General features: G+C 36.4%; 2 protein-coding genes across 2 annotated transcripts in view; one reads left to right on the forward strand and one right to left on the reverse strand.

Annotated features, from left to right (window-relative positions):
• Window positions 1-439: 439 nt before the first annotated feature.
• On the reverse strand, window positions 440-7,682 carry LOC144966603 (large ribosomal subunit protein mL43-like). Its single transcript, XM_078903310.1, has 3 exons — window positions 7,441-7,682; window positions 3,960-4,066; window positions 440-864 (listed from the first exon to the last, which is right to left on the reverse strand). Exons 1-3 carry the CDS (start codon window positions 7,569-7,571, stop codon window positions 569-571), a joined length of 534 nt encoding a protein of 177 aa, XP_078759436.1. The 5' UTR covers window positions 7,572-7,682; the 3' UTR covers window positions 440-568.
• A 77-nt stretch (window positions 7,683-7,759) lies between these two features.
• The window catches only part of LOC144966604 (ASNSD1 upstream open reading frame protein-like), a 9,532-nt gene continuing 5,789 nt past the window's right edge, over window positions 7,760-11,502 (forward strand). Inside the window, exons 1-3 of the mRNA XM_078903311.1 lie at window positions 7,760-8,165; window positions 10,426-10,479; window positions 11,265-11,340. Of these exons, the coding sequence (XP_078759437.1) occupies window positions 8,133-8,165; window positions 10,426-10,479; window positions 11,265-11,340 (163 nt within the window). The 5' untranslated portion in view covers window positions 7,760-8,132. The remainder of the gene's footprint in view (window positions 8,166-10,425; window positions 10,480-11,264; window positions 11,341-11,502) is intronic.

Genomic DNA, 11,502 nt, shown 5'->3' on the forward strand with positions numbered 1-11,502 from the left:
AAGATCCCAGACAGGATGGAAATATACATAACTTATTTCACAGTATAAATAAGTGCTCCGTAAGAGCCGTAAGGTCCAAGAAGAGAAGTTTAATCTAGTTTCTGTAGCAGTAAGAAATTGCTTGCAACCCTTTGGAGAGGATGCTAGTTTATTGCAAGATTTATCTGATCCAGCCACCTATCACTGCTGGGTGAAGTGGAAGGTGGTGTAGGCTGTAGGATAGGGGGAGGTTAGACTTAAAGTGAATAAATATGTTAAAGAAAAAATCGTTCACATTGCTGGGACCTATGGTGGCAGTACTAAAAAGATGTACACTGTAATTGTTTAGTAATTCTAGTGGATCAGAAATACGGCATATATCTAATTTAGTACAGTTTCAGCTTATCTATGACTAGGATGGATATTATGAATTAAAAAAAAAAAGATCCACAAGACTTGATTGCTTTTTTGAAATATTTAATAAAAAATTGCTTTCTCAATGTCAAAGTGGCATAAAACTATTCATAAATAAAGAATATTTAAATATTCTAACACCAAGTCACAAATATAGTTGTAATAATACACACAGTCAGCCATCCACTCCACTTCCTTCAACAGAATTATGTTCTAAAATAATGTCTGTTGCTGTTAGACCAGTCTGTGTTAACCTTGACAGTTTTTCATTTGGGAACTCCATGGATCCCAGTTCTGTGTCTCGAAACATGAATGGATGCCAAATCCCCTGAGTGCTGGGGTTATCTGTGTGTTGTGCCTTCATAAGACTTACAATTTCCACCCCTGATCTTGTTCTCATCCATTCTGACCACTGACAGATTTCATCCACCTTTTTTCCATTCATTTCCATCACTTCCCTCCGTCCGTTTACTGAAATGAAAAAAAACAAACAGATTATTTAGCAACAGTAATAGCCTGCTTATTTTCATGGGTAGAGTGGTCTTTGGCTTGGTGGTGCGTGCTACCTTAGAATCTGCATAAATAACTGCTCGAAATGGGACAACCCTGTTGAGGAAGTGGTTGAAAAATAAAATAGAACACAGGATTCTTACACCAAAACCTGAGCCAGCATCCTTAAAAGTAAAGCCTCAAGTTTACACTGCACTCGTACGACCAACTTTGGAATATGCCAGTTCAGTTTGGGACACATACACTAATACACACCTAAAGAAAATCGGACAGTGCTAGCAGTGCTATTCATCACCAACTGCAAATCTACAGAAAAAGGATGCACCACAGATGCCCTAAACACATCCAGCTACTGATCATCAACGAAATACTTCAAGTAAGGCTCACAGTGCTTTATAAAGCCAACAATAGCAACAACACACCACTTCCAATTCCCGAACACTTTAAACCTAGATCAAACAGATTCAGATACCTAAGAAACTTCCATGCCTCCAAATTCATGCGCCTCCACATTAGGACTGAAATCTATAAAAAAGGTTTCTTTACCTAGAACTATAAGAGAATGGAATTTATTGCCAGGCCAAGTCATCAACAACCTTCTTCAGACGATTGGTAATAAAATTACCCCCTAACCACCCATCATTTTGATTTTGTTTCGTCTTGCTATTGTTACAGATATGCATTCATGGGCTCAAAGGCCTTCTGTATCTTATTGATTCAGATTCAGAATAAAAGTAAATTGGCACAATTTGGCTGAATAGTGCTGAAATGACCCAAAGGTGTTGCATGCACTGTAAAATTCATAAAGCCAAATATATCTGACTGAGAAGTAACTAGATATAAATCTGTTGCCGCTTGAATCTCAAAGAAATAAATAACAATCGGAAATTAAACGGAAGCTTCAATTTAATCAAAGAAAACATAATGTGGATGTTTCAGGTTTCCCCTTTATCAACAAAACACGATGGCAGAAACATTAAAGATGAGCGAGAGACGTGAGGATGGCGTTGCTAAGATGAATTTTATTCGTTTTATTACAGAGATTTTTCACCTTATCAACACCATCCTCAACACTCATTGTGCTTTGTTGATAAAGGGGAAACCAAAAACATCCACATTATCTGTCTTTATTGGTTAAATTGAAGCCTCCGTTTCATTTTCTATTGTTATTTATGACTGAGAAGTGAATCAACATCCCTTGAGAAGATGCAGAGAACAGTGTGCGAAAACAGCAAATTCCACAGAATTTAATACGAGTCCTTAAATATAGCCCATGTGTGAAATGAAAAATTGAATCTACAAGGGACTGTGAGGTTTTATGAAAGTATTTCGCAAATTATTGGAATATGGGAATCTATTAAGTAACCTTTTATTTGATTCCATTTGGATATTATTCCAACATGTAATACTTATAATAAATGAAACAAAATTGCAGTGCTATAAACAACTCGTACAGCAGAACAAGATTCAAAGTGCTTTGATTCAATGGGAGTGTGGATTTAATGAGGAAATTAAAATACCTTTTTTTAGCAACTTTACTTCATCAACCTTGGTAACAACACCAGAACTAACATTTTCAACTGCAAACTTTTGAAAAGCATGCAATAGTGATAAGCTGGATGGTTGACCTTAAAATTTCAGCTCTGTGCTATACTTGGTTAAGGCACTCAATCGACTAAAATGTGAAAAAGTGCCTGGCTATTGTGGAATTGACATCATGAGGATCTAGCAGATAGTATAAAATGGCACCTTACAGACAGTAACAATGTATAAAATTGAAATTTAGTTCCTGATGACCAACTATATACAGTGCAACCTCTGGATAACGACATTGACCTCTGGTCCCGATTTTTTTTTTGCTGTATGTTATTACTAATAAAAACCCCAAAATAGTGACATACATTTTAGCAAAACCCATATTTACTGACATTGTCATTACAATAATCAGCAGTTGATACTGATGCTTGATACCCGACATCGTCATCTCATACTCTTAACCAATAAGCAACCCTTTTTTTCCTCCCAATGAGATCGATTTGTTACCGACCAATCAGAACACATGTTTACTAAACTGTGTGGAATCAACACAACAAAGGAAGCCATCATCAGTGAAAGGAAAACTCTCAAGGGTCCATTAACCTTTCCTGTTACCTACCTCTCTGAGGTCAGTGAGGTTAACTGATATCAGGCAATGCTGTGTACAATGGGGGCACTTATGGATATTTATGGTCATATAATGTGTTGAAATACTAGGGAAAACAATAACAACCTCTTTCACTTTATTATTTTCATTTGAAAAATCAGTTGTTACTCTCAACGTCAGTCCAAATTTGATATCATTGTAGGTAATTCCTAGTTTTTTTTTTTTTGGGGGGGGGGGGGGGGGGGGGGGGGGATTTATTATCGCAAGATGTGGATCTACTAATTTCAAGTGCTTGTAAAGTTTGGAGCACTTAATTAAATAAAAATTTCGGTATTTAAAACTCATCAGCAGTATCACATGGATTTGAATCAAAATCAAAACTAAATGGATGCACCAATGTTCTTGTGTGGTATTATCACATTCACACCTGATTTCCTTGATTTATTCTTAGTTTTATTATGTAATGGCGTTCGATTACAAATTACAATCAAAACAATGACAATACACATTGGAGAGTGAAAGCGTAACTGGTACCTATACCCACTGTTATGTATTCACCGGTCTCACCATGCCCCCTTTTTCCGCCATCTTGAATGTCCCAGAATAACGACATAATTTTCCAGTCCTGGACGATGTTGTTATCCAAGGGTTGCACTGTATATATTATGTATAAAGTTTATGACTATAAGAAATTTGATGTAAAACAAGGAAATGTTAGGTTGAACTGATTATTGTTATTGTTACATCAATTATATAAATTGGTGTCAGGGTCTGAGGATTATGAGTCTTAAGAGCTAAAAATCTTTTATTTAAAAAAAAAAAGGATACAGTATCCATTAATTCCAAGCATTAGGTTGACCAACCTACAATTTAACTCGAGCCTTTTTCAAAGATAGAAAAAATAAATACTTACAGAACTCTGCAACAATCGATGGAGGCCTATGCCTTCGAGGCTGGAGATAACAGACAACACCTGGATTCTGTCTTGTAAAATCCAACAAATGGTTCTCAATAAAGTCTCTGTTGATAGATTCGGATAACATATTATATAACTGAAATACAATGGACATCAGTGAAACAGAAAACAGCTAAACCAAATAGATTGATAATTTGAAAAAAAAAATGCCTTTGGGTGATGATTAGGAAGTGCTTGTACCAATATTCTAGCAGCTGAGTTTGTTGCCGACCTGACCCACAAATCGCAGCCACAATTTTTGGCAAATCCCCAACTTTCGCTTCCCTTTATCTCTTTCTTATTTGCTGAAACCATGTTGACTTATTCTAAAAATTCAAAGTTCAGCTTATTTTGTGGCACATTTTTCGACCTAATGGATAAGTTTGTTCAAAAGAGCAATACAATCCAAGTAATTATTATTATCTATGCGAAGCCCAAGGCTGTCTTTTCTTGTCATTGGTAGGAGCTGTTAGTGGTAGTAGTGGTTAGTAGTGATGGTGGTGGGGGGGGGGGGATAGAAGGAAAACAGAGGAAAGGAGCATGCTAGAAGACTTTAACAACATTGTATTGCTCTAACTCGTCTTTTGTTCTAAAGTAAGTGGTAGTGAGAGAGAAAGATGGTGGCAGTGATGGAGGAAGTTAGAGATGGAAGTCACAGTCACATGGTTTGATTTATTTAATTAGGGAGATAACTCATAATGTGTTCCTTGAATTTGTCTCCCTTCAAATACTGCTCACATAGATATAATGGAACTCTACTTCAACAGGGATTTTTTTGTTAGTCCCACTATCACCATTGTATCTGAGTTCCACTGCACCAGTAACACATTATTCTAACAGAATTGCTTCCCTTAGGTCATAATATGACATCACAACTTGTGTGAGAATAGTGAGACACAATAATTACAACAGGCATTGTAATGACATATTTCAATCTGAGTGAAGTGTATGACATGAAGTGCAAATCACTTATTAGGCATAATTACCTAATCAGTCCCACACACCTCACTCTACTCCAAAAACAATAGGCCTAAACGTATAAACTTATTGATCAGTCAGTCATGTGCTTCTAACTAGCCTTTTATTGAGTCGCCTTGGTATATTTAAAAAAGTACTCAGAAAAACGCATATTGGCACACAATAACTGCCATTTGCAGATGAAGAAAATGCATCTTCATTTTTAAAATGTTTGTAGGGATAGAAACAGTAAAAACTGTGACTTTAAGTAATTATCTGTTTGGGAGACCATCCGAACATTCCTCGAGGTAGCTTCACTTTATATTGTTATTTTAACTGTGGATCTTTTGTCAGATGTTTATTTATCCAATTTTTAGTAGCATTTTAAAAGCTGTAGAACAAACCTTGATTGATTGGTAAAAGTTTCAAATCTCCTAATATGATAACTCCGTGCACTCTGGATACGTCGACGTTGCCTGAGTCGATTTTTACCCAAGTCAATTTTTTTTCTTGGTCCCTCCCCCTTCTTCCTATATAACATTAGTAAAAAAAAAAAAAACTCCACATATGTCGATGTCGCTTAAGTCGATGTTCTTATCACTCATGACTACAATAAAATCACAAATAAACAAGTATTTCCATTGGTTAATAAAGCTACCAGTAAGAATTTTCAGTGGTTAAGAATATCCAGCTATTTCTGTCTGGACGATTTACAAGAAGCATGACCTTGACCTAGAGGCTCCTTCCCTTCCGCTTTTTGCAGAATAATTTCACTTAATTGGTATACATTCCACATTCAAGGCAAAAATTCCGCTTTTCACCTGTCCAATCAAGGAAAACATTTTAAAAAAATCTCAAGTGAAAAAAAAGTGAGCTATGGCTTACTTTGTCAGCATCTCCTATGGTCGATCAACACACATTTTGTGTGTCTGATTAGTCCCTTCAAAGTGTGTGCTGCTGATGTCCGATAATATTATATGTTTGGGAGGGGTGTTGACTGAAGTATTATTATTATGGTGACTCCAATTTGTGAGGTCAATGACCTTGGTAATATTATATGTTGGCTTCAAACGGTAATAATATTATTGAGTATATTAGCTTCTTTCCATATTTTGGCCCCGTGTGTGTGTGTGTGTGTGTACTGGCACGCGTTTGTTTGATTAGGTGTGTGTGTGTGTGGGGGGGGGGGGGGGGAAGGAGGAGGAGGGTCCTTACAAGGTTAAATCCATCCATTCAATGCTTTGCTCTGAGACGGCCAGGACCTGTGTGTTCTCTATTATTTGACCCCATTCTTAGTCTTTACACAATCTGTACATTTTTACACATTTTATATTTTATCATTCGAGTACTTTTGGATTGTCTATTATATTTTATCATTCGGGTACTTTTGGATTGTCTATTACATTTTCTGATGCAAAGCATGTCATAGTCAATAACAGTAAGTTGATTCCGCTTTTTTATCTCAAATTCCGATTTTTATGTATTCTGATTCCTCTTTGGGGCTATTGGGGGTAGGAGCCTCTGATGACCACTACAGGGACCTCTACTTCTCTGGTTAATTCAACACGACCAAGCAACGACTGCAATAGCACGCGATATGAAGGGCCATACTTATTCTAGATTGGTTTGCTTTGTTCACATGCGTTTTTGCTCATTTGGTTACACTCCGGTTAAGTTGATCTTCGGATAAGTCGATTTTTTCCCCGGTTCCCCTGGACATCGTCTTATCCAGAGTCTACTGTATTTTGGTTCTCTGTCACTATTTTGTCAGTGAAGTAATGAAATGTAGTGCAGAGCAGTCCTAGGCTGTTTTTTAAAATTCGGGTTAGCTTGAGGTCAGAGTTGTTTTCTATTAGGGTTAGTTATAAAAGAATGGACAAGTCCAATCACCTTGGAGCTGATTGAAAAGAGGTGAACACGGAAGGAACAAGTGAATGCAAGTCGAACAAGGACTTCAAGACTGGATGCACAAAAACAATATTGACCCATAGCTAAGGAAGTCAAAAGATCTGTGAAGAAAGACAAGGAAGCATTAATGAAAAGACTTGCAAAGAAAGCAGAAGCAACAGTGACAGGAGGACACTTGTTGGAAAATATGGGAAACCAGAGGTACCAGTCAAAGATGAAGATGGGAAAACTATTTTAAGGGTAGGTATGCATCAAAGAGAGTGGATCAAAGTAAAAGATCACGAACTTGAAGATATACAGTGCAACCCCTGGATAACGGCATTGCCCGGGACTGGAAAATTATGCCTATGTTTATTTTCCCCGTTCCGAGAAATAGAGCCACAGCCAGCCTTTATTATTTCTTAGGGTTAGTTAAAGGAATATTTGGGTTGTTTCCCTTAGCCCGAGGAACGTGCGGAAGTCCTCCCATCTGTTCTGAGGAACGGTAATTTGTGGGAAAAGGTCATAAGTTACAATTTATTCTCTCAATATCCTAATGAATGTGTCTAAGTCTAAGTCTAAGCCAAAGACTAACCTCATGTGTACACTTGATCCATGGGCTTTGCAAAATCTGAACGTTATTCTCTTGAGTTGACACACATAACGCCCAACACCATTATTGAGAACGTTTTTAACAAAATCTCTTGGGATGGCTGAATTTGACATTGTTGAAAGCGTATCTCCTTTCCTTGTGTTTTATAACTTTTGCATACTTATTCACTTTCACCTTCGTCGGTAGCAAGCAGCCATTGCTTGATACACAATGCAATCATTATTCCAATGATGGTCACCTGGCAGTCTAGCAGTAGCAGTAAGCCAAATCTATCTTCTTTTTTTGTTTTTTGTTTTTGTTTGTTCTTTGATGATACATTGAAATGGAAGCTATGATATTTGATCATCGCGAGTTTAATCTAAAATGTGTACATAGTTAACACTCCCTAATAGTTAAATGTGACTTGATAATGGTTCATTTACGCCCATGGGCTAGATCAATGATATGATTTATTATCCTTGGAATTGGGATGCTGAAAAATATGTCGAAACTAATTTTAGGTGATCTATGAAAACTGTCAGAAACTATATCCATGTCAGCTCTATTTCTAAGTCTATGGCTGTTGATTTAGACTAAGGGATTATGAATTTGTGTTTGATTGAAGCCTTGTTTGCACGAAAAATTGAATTTGATTCAAAAATATTACTGAAATTGTCGTTACTTACATAGATAAAATGGAACAATGTAAACGTGAGCTACAAACAGAGGTATGCTATGGTCGTAAAGTAACTTAGTTCTAAAGTAGTTCCGAGAGTGAATGAGTAATTTTTGAGAATGTAAGTTACAGTACAGTACAGTAAGAGTAAATGTCCTAATACTAATAATGAACTCAGTGCATCACGGAAATCTCGGACAAGTTGAGACGAGTCCTGTTTGTTCGAGATTTCCGTTTTGGATATTTTGTGTAAACGTGGATTGTCTAGGTTAGGTTCCATTAATGAGGTGTAACTTTAAGTGTGTCTTGTTTCATTCATCACTTTCACTCCTCTCTTCTCACCCCACCCCTATTGACTTATTTGATTTTAATACAATAAAAGTAAAAGCCTCAAGTCATCATTGCAGTGCGATCCTCCACTGATACTGGTACGCTTTGGAGTGAGGCGCCATATGCATCAGACACTGGTGAAACATGCTTCAACCCCCCCCCCCCTCCCCCAAGTCCAAGCACACACACATATATTCCTTCCACACACACATGCTTAACACGTTAACGTATACTTGTAAGGCCACATAGAGAGTGATGGCTGTTCTCGTTTCCATTCAATACAAACATAAGGCAAAAGAGTTTTATCAAATGCAAAAGTTATGGACCATTTTGATAGAGATTTACGTGTTAGCTTCTGAGAATACATGAGATTTTCATGTTGCCAGTACAATGAAAATAAACAGATTAAAATGGGGAATTTACATGTGTTTGAGATTTATGTGATTTCGAGATTTACTTGTACGAGACATTCATGCTGCACTATACTACCTTTCTACTACTAACTACTACTACTACTACTACTACTACTACTACTACTACTACTACTACTACTACTACTTTACTACTACTACTACTACTACTATTGCCATCTTTATCATCATAATCATCATCATTGTCATAAATCTCGATCATTATCGTCAGGGCTGAAATTCCATAAACAGGCACCACTCGTAAATACAGTGCAACATGCTTTCATCGATCACACATTCAACAAATTCATGGGTTCAACGAACAAGAACAGAGTTCCCAAATTATTTCTTTCATTGTGTTAGTAAATTTTTCATGGCATCCACAAACGGTTTCAATAATCATAATATGATTGATGAAGACAGTACTCATTTCATCTTCAAATCCGGTCTAACTCGACGAATTATATTACTTTCAGCTGTGTCAGAGTCCATTGATTGCCTCTTCGACTCAGGTTTATAATGATGAACCCAGGTTTCATATCCAGTGATTATTCTACTGAGAAAGCTGCCATCTCTCCGACTCAGCTGGAGAGGCTTGGAACAGCAATTCACCTTCCCTGCTCTTGGTCAACTGCCTGGGTACCCAATGAGCACAGACCTTGAGTTTTTCAAGGATTTGATAAGTTGATGGACACTTCCATAACTGATTTCAAGGTCTCCTATCTCATAGAGTGTCAGATCTGATCAATCTTTATTTGATTCTCTGAGTTGACACTGTTTGGACGGCGACCATCACGAGGTTTGTCAGATAAAGACCTGGTTGAAGGGTGTCAGATTTGGTTTTGGGTTGCATCTCATTTTCTTCTAAATGATGAGATACACGTTCAACCCACCTAGACACACTGCCGCTAACTAATACCTGTTTTATGAACTTTTCAAAAAACATTGTAAAAGGTTACTCAATGTTTCTTCTTCACAAACAAGAAATTAAATGACAACTCTGTGTTTCTGACGGGAACATTTTTAACTGCCATTATAACTGTGTCAAAATCAGTCAATGAAAATGTTCAACTTTTGGTCTAAAGAATATTTAAGTTCAATTGACTTCACATGAAAAAGAAATGTGTACTTTTTGACTTAGCCTCGTAATTCAATACAAAATAGGACTGGCTTTATTCACATCATTTTATCTTTGCTATATGTAATTTTTTGTGATTGTACTCATGAGATACAAAATCAAATAAGTTTCCTAAAGATTGCAGTCACCAATTACATCACTGACTTCTCTCTCTCTCTCTCTCTCTCTCTCTCTCTCTCTCTCTCTCTCTCTCTCTCTCTCTCTCTCTCTCTCTCTCTCTTTTTTTTTTTTGGACTCATTCCTCTTTGCTCATTTTAGGAGCATAAGGCCTTGGCAGTTGTTTGCCAATCTCATTTGTCATTTGCCTTCTTATTTATTGCCTCCCAGATAAGGTTTACTGGTCTGGGCTCCTCAAGCACTGAATGCCTCCATGTCTGGTTTGGATCAATAACTTTTGTCTTCCTTTAATTTCCTATTGTTCCTTACACTTACAGATCAATAATCAGAAAGTTCTTCAAAGTGAATTAAACCAACTGAGATCAAATGCGGTAAGTCACGATAGTTAATAACCACATTAAGTTTATTTTTGCCCTAAATAAAGGCACCTGGTATGTGGACATACCACGCTATTTTTATAATCAGATATATTTTTGTGATAAAGAGCTTTAGAGTGTTTTAAATTTGAATATTTTAGCATAAGTGTTGTCTCATATTTTCAATATTATTGTCTCTTTGAAATTCCCTTTCCTTAGCAGTGAACCCAAATTATAGTTTTTAAATTTTCTTTTAAAAAAAATCGTTGTTGGGAACTTAAAGATAAAAATATTCAACTAAGAATTTGGTCCTCCGAAGGACTGAAAATAAGAACAATAATAACAATTACAGCTTTGTGGTCTTGTGGCATAACACTCGTCTTTGGATTGGTTGATCTTTGGTTTAAGTCATGCTGCAGGCAACGCAAAATTGAATCCTTGGAAAAGCTCTTTACTCAAATTTTGTGCACTTAAATCTGAAAAGTCAAGGAAGAAATTTTTGGGATGTTTTTTTTTTCTTGTATTTTTCTTTGTATTTACTTTGTTTAGGACTTTTTAATACACACTTTTTCAGATCTTTATCCAACACTGAACATGCTCCCTAATTTTTCAATTTGACATCATTACACTTAGGCGTAAAATGAGTCAGTCAGGTGTAAAATGAGCTCCTGATTTGTAACAGTGTTGTCTCTGTTGAAAAAAAAACAAAACAACCTTTTTTTTTAAAAGAAGAAAAACATGTGAATTAGTCTCATCGAACAAAGACTTTCCCAAATCCAACATATTTTTCCCTTTCCCAGAAGGTTTACAGGAAACAAGAAAACAGCAATATCTTTTTTGTGTCCAGTAGAGAGAAAGAGATGATCGCTTGCAAAGGTTTGTATTGTCCATTATCTTTGTCATGTTCAATTGGATTAAGGTTTGGATTCAAAGCAGGCCAAGGAAGAGCGTTTAATTGTTGCCATTCTAGTAACTGATAATAATAATAATAATAATAATCTTTATTGTCCAAATAGGCAATTATTGTTAGGTTACAGC

The sequence above is a fragment of the Berghia stephanieae genome, chromosome 2 (genome assembly GCF_034508935.2).
Source record: "Berghia stephanieae isolate SIO BIC M18660-M18661 chromosome 2, UCSD_Bste_1.3, whole genome shotgun sequence".
Taxonomy (NCBI): domain Eukaryota; kingdom Metazoa; phylum Mollusca; class Gastropoda; order Nudibranchia; family Aeolidiidae; genus Berghia; species Berghia stephanieae.

What these genes read in the sequence shown, in the direction of transcription:
- LOC144966603 (XM_078903310.1), bottom strand. Translation starts at nt 7,571, where the DNA reads ATGTCAAATTCAGCCATCCCAAGAGATTTTGTTAAAAACGTTCTCAAT. An exon ending in GGATCAAGTGTACACATGAG is followed by an intron (nt 4,067 to 7,440) that starts GTTAGTCTTTGG and finishes ATCTATCAACAG; the next exon opens with AGACTTTATTGAGAACCATT. An exon ending in ATCGATTGTTGCAGAGTTCT is followed by an intron (nt 865 to 3,959) that starts GTAAGTATTTAT and finishes TTTTCATTTCAG; the next exon opens with TAAACGGACGGAGGGAAGTG.